The sequence below is a fragment of the Belonocnema kinseyi genome, chromosome 5, assembly GCF_010883055.1.
Source record: "Belonocnema kinseyi isolate 2016_QV_RU_SX_M_011 chromosome 5, B_treatae_v1, whole genome shotgun sequence".
In the NCBI taxonomy this organism is placed as follows: domain Eukaryota; kingdom Metazoa; phylum Arthropoda; class Insecta; order Hymenoptera; family Cynipidae; genus Belonocnema; species Belonocnema kinseyi.
The window spans coordinates 2,528,058-2,531,782 of NC_046661.1; the positions used below are offsets into that span (position 1 = coordinate 2,528,058).

General features: G+C 38.2%; 1 protein-coding gene across 1 annotated transcript in view; it reads left to right on the forward strand.

The window, feature by feature from the left end:
• LOC117172847 overlaps positions 1-2,747 on the forward strand; it is a 44,258-nt gene extending 41,511 nt beyond the window's left edge. The window contains exon 4 of the mRNA XM_033361099.1: positions 686-2,747. Coding sequence (XP_033216990.1) covers positions 1,020-2,747 — 1,728 coding nt within the window. The 5' untranslated portion in view covers positions 686-1,019. The remainder of the gene's footprint in view (positions 1-685) is intronic.
• The last annotated feature ends 978 nt before the right edge of the window (positions 2,748-3,725 follow it).

A 3,725-nucleotide genomic window follows, 5' to 3' on the forward strand; every position in this document is an offset into this window, starting at 1 on the left:
ATGTGTGACAACCGCAGGATTTCGCCAGGAGCGGGTGCTAATCTGAAAAATTGCATCCGCTTCCAGCGAAATCGCGGTAAAATTTCAGCCACAACCACGTCTCACAATATATGCGTTTCGTGATTGGGCGTATAGTGTCCACGCTTAAGTGTGTTAGTAGTGTGTTGTTTACCTCTGCCACTACAAGTAATCTTATTTCTAACCATGAGTCATAATTTTTCGGATAGTGGATTTCAAAACCTCATTTTCTTTCTACGAAAGTTTGTTTTAATCTTTCAAATTTATTGTGTTGATGTCGTTTTGAAATCGTTCGTTTACTTGGATATACTGAATATTAAATATTCATACTTTTTATGACAAATAGTGCAACACTTATTCCACTTATTGTAACAAAAATATGAAATTCTCCAGTTGAAAACCACAATATTAATTTTTAAAACGCATCGCTTTTTTCCGTGTTTTGATATTGTAGAATACTAAAGTTTCAAACGTTTTTATCATTTATTTAAATGGAATGTCTCCCAGTGTTAATTATTACTAATTATTACCTGCTTACTAAAAATTTATCTCCACATGTGGAAGTAGCTTCAAAAAATCGCTGGAAAAAAATTGTGGCGCAAACTCTTAAGTATTAAGTGGCAAAACACTTTCATCCATGTGTAACTTGACCCCGTAATGATCTCAGGAATCTGCCTTGGAAAGTCGTGCAGGTGCGTGATCAGGGGAGCGCTCTATTGAGTTTTACTTTGCTGCACTCTTTGATTTTGGTTTCTCTGTGATCTACATTGGTTAATTCATCCACATCAAATTTGAAATTGGATTTAAAACGGGACGTGACTGGTAAAGGAATTTTAATGAAAATAGAACATATCTGGGGCACACACTTAGAAACTTTACGGAAAATTTGGGAGATTATACTCAAACTCTATCTTGTTCTGAGCACTAATCGGAATAAATGTCTCATTGAAGCAAAGAAGGACAGGGAGAAGATTAAAGATCGATTCGAATGATAATAGCAGATGGAAAAGGTAGTCGCGATGACCGTCTCTCCGCCACTGCCGGCCAAGAACCAGACCCGAGACATGAACAAGGCTCGCCAGCCTGTGTCAATCCAGAGTGCTTCCACTCCTTCGTCTCTTCTTTCTGAGAAGGCTAAAGCAACGGTATTCATAGGTGGTAGCGCTCCTGTTGTGGATTCCACTCCAAGCAGGAGCAAAGTCCCGGAAGTGCAATCGGCGAACGGCCGCTGGCAGAAGACTATCGAGAATACTAATCATCATCAGGAGCAGCAGGCTACACATGTGGTAAAAATAAGGATTAACCCTAGTGATAAAAACGGAAAAGTCATATCTACTGTGCGACTTAATCTGGACAACAACCCTGTGACTGAAATACAAGACGGTTACAAAGATTCAGAAAAGAACGGTGACGGACATTCAGGAAAGAACAGGTACGGAAATCCAGGAAAGCAAAATGGTATTGTGGTGGTATGTGCTACGAAAGATCTGATGAAGGATTACGCGAGTGTCGATAGTTGTGTGCGAATAAATGTTAACTGTAAGGATGGTATCAACGAAAAGGGGTCACTCCATAATCAGAAAGACGATATGGTTCAACGTGGTGTTAATGAAGGACTCAATTCGACCCTTGACAACGGTTCAACCAGTTTCTACTATGGATCATTCCGGAGTTCGCTGGCAATGGTCATGACGAGCGGACAGTGTTCTCCGTCAGATACCTTAGATAGTGGAACCTGTAGTGATTTGGACGGAACGCCGCCTCCACTCCCGAAAAAGAATTCAAGTACAATTATTCTGGGTGGTGATCATAGGGCTTCCTCAGCAGCTCCATGTTGCACACATAATAGAACCGGAAGCTTGGCGAACATTGGAGCGGAGGCTGAGAGTGATGACAATTCGAGCTTAGTTCTTCTGGGTAGCGAACCTGCTGCTCATCACGAAGCTGCTAAAGCTCCGTGTTACAAACACATCCATAACAGAACTGGAAGCTTGACGAGCAGTGGAGCGGAGGTTGAGAGCGATGACAATGAAAGTAACATTAGTTGCGATTCTCTCAATGGTAGAGAGGTAGACGATATCCGGGTGAACGGGAATAGTACGGACGTCGACCTGGCGAACTACTACTCCAAGGACACTCAATCTGAGAGAAGGGCAAGCAAACCAAAAAAATTAGAAATTCTGGTGAAAGATAACTCTTACCTCAGGACTAACTATTTAGCTCCTCTCTCAAACTCATTTACCAGAGTCTCGACAATTTCTCCTATTTCGGGAACTTCTGCCCTTTCTAAAGCCTCCACAACTTCGAGAGACCAAAGTCCAAACCTTGGGGAGAGTTCTACAGTGCCTTCATCGCCAATGGTAAAGGAGTACACCTACGAGGAGAGAAAACAGGAACAAGAGAGGTTCGAGAAGAAATACGCGGATACGAATTACTATGCCAACTACAACCGAATGTTGGGCGCCAAATATGTTTACGACGACGACAGGTTTTACAAGTTTCACCTGAACGAGCGCTTTTGCGATGAGAAGAAGACGTCAGAGTTGAAGGTGAACGGAGAGGGCGAGGGTGAGAGTGATAATAAGGAGAATGATGAATATTTTACCGGATACAAGATTCCGGAAAGAGAAGCCATACGTAGTACTAAAGGGACCGTGCGAGGAGTTAAGAATAGTGTGCGAGCTGGGATCGCTACCTTCCTTCAGAAACCATCGACCAAGGTTTGTTAATTCATCTATTAAAATCAACTGTTTAAATTATCATAAGGATGTACACGAGAAAAACCTTTAAACATGTGTTCAAATTTTCTTTTGCATCCAGGAGCGAGTTTTGTTCCAATGGAAAAAAATAAAATAATGAGCTTCAAATTTCCGCCAATTTGGTTAATATTTATACCCAGCACATACACTTTGAAGTTTTCTATGCCTTCAATTAACATGGAGTAAAATGTAAACAAATTAAAATCGACATAATTTTCTTAGTTATCGTTGAATTCTTCTATAAAACGAGGACTCCAACCTTCATTCAAACCCGAAAACATTATACAAGATGAAAAAATGGTATTTTCTATCAATGCTTTTAAACTTTCAAATAATCCAAAATGACGGCTGTTTTGATTAGCAAAAAGAATACTATTTTTTAATTTTCCAAAGAAGACCTCTTAAACTTGACAATTAAAATTAGCAAGCTTATTTCCAAAAAATGTGTAGTAGGCCGTGCCGGTGGAAATTTTGAAAACTATTTATTCCAGTTAAATAATGAATATTGGTAAAAGTAAGTCTTTAAGTTTAGAATGGTTCATTTTTCAAAACTTATTTAGAATTTTCTGTCTATAATTTCTGGTTAGGTAAAAGTTGCAATTATTATTTAAACCAAATTTCGTGGGCATATGTGATTACCTGAGCGATTCCCTACAAATGTCTTCAGTACTTTTTTATTCAAAAAAATTAATTTGGTAATTATACAATAGTTTATTTAATAAGCAATATTTATCCTAAACAATTTTTAAAAATAAAAACATACCAAAGATTTTTGTAAAAAATATTTCAAGGAATAAAGTGTGCCTTTTAACATTAGGATCGAATAAAAATCGCAAATATTACCTATAGCGGAGAAAAAATTTAAATCACTATAATTAAATAAGAAAATTTAACTTGCAACCTTTTTTTCAAAACTTTGCCTTCAGTTCTCTTACAAAATTAATTGTA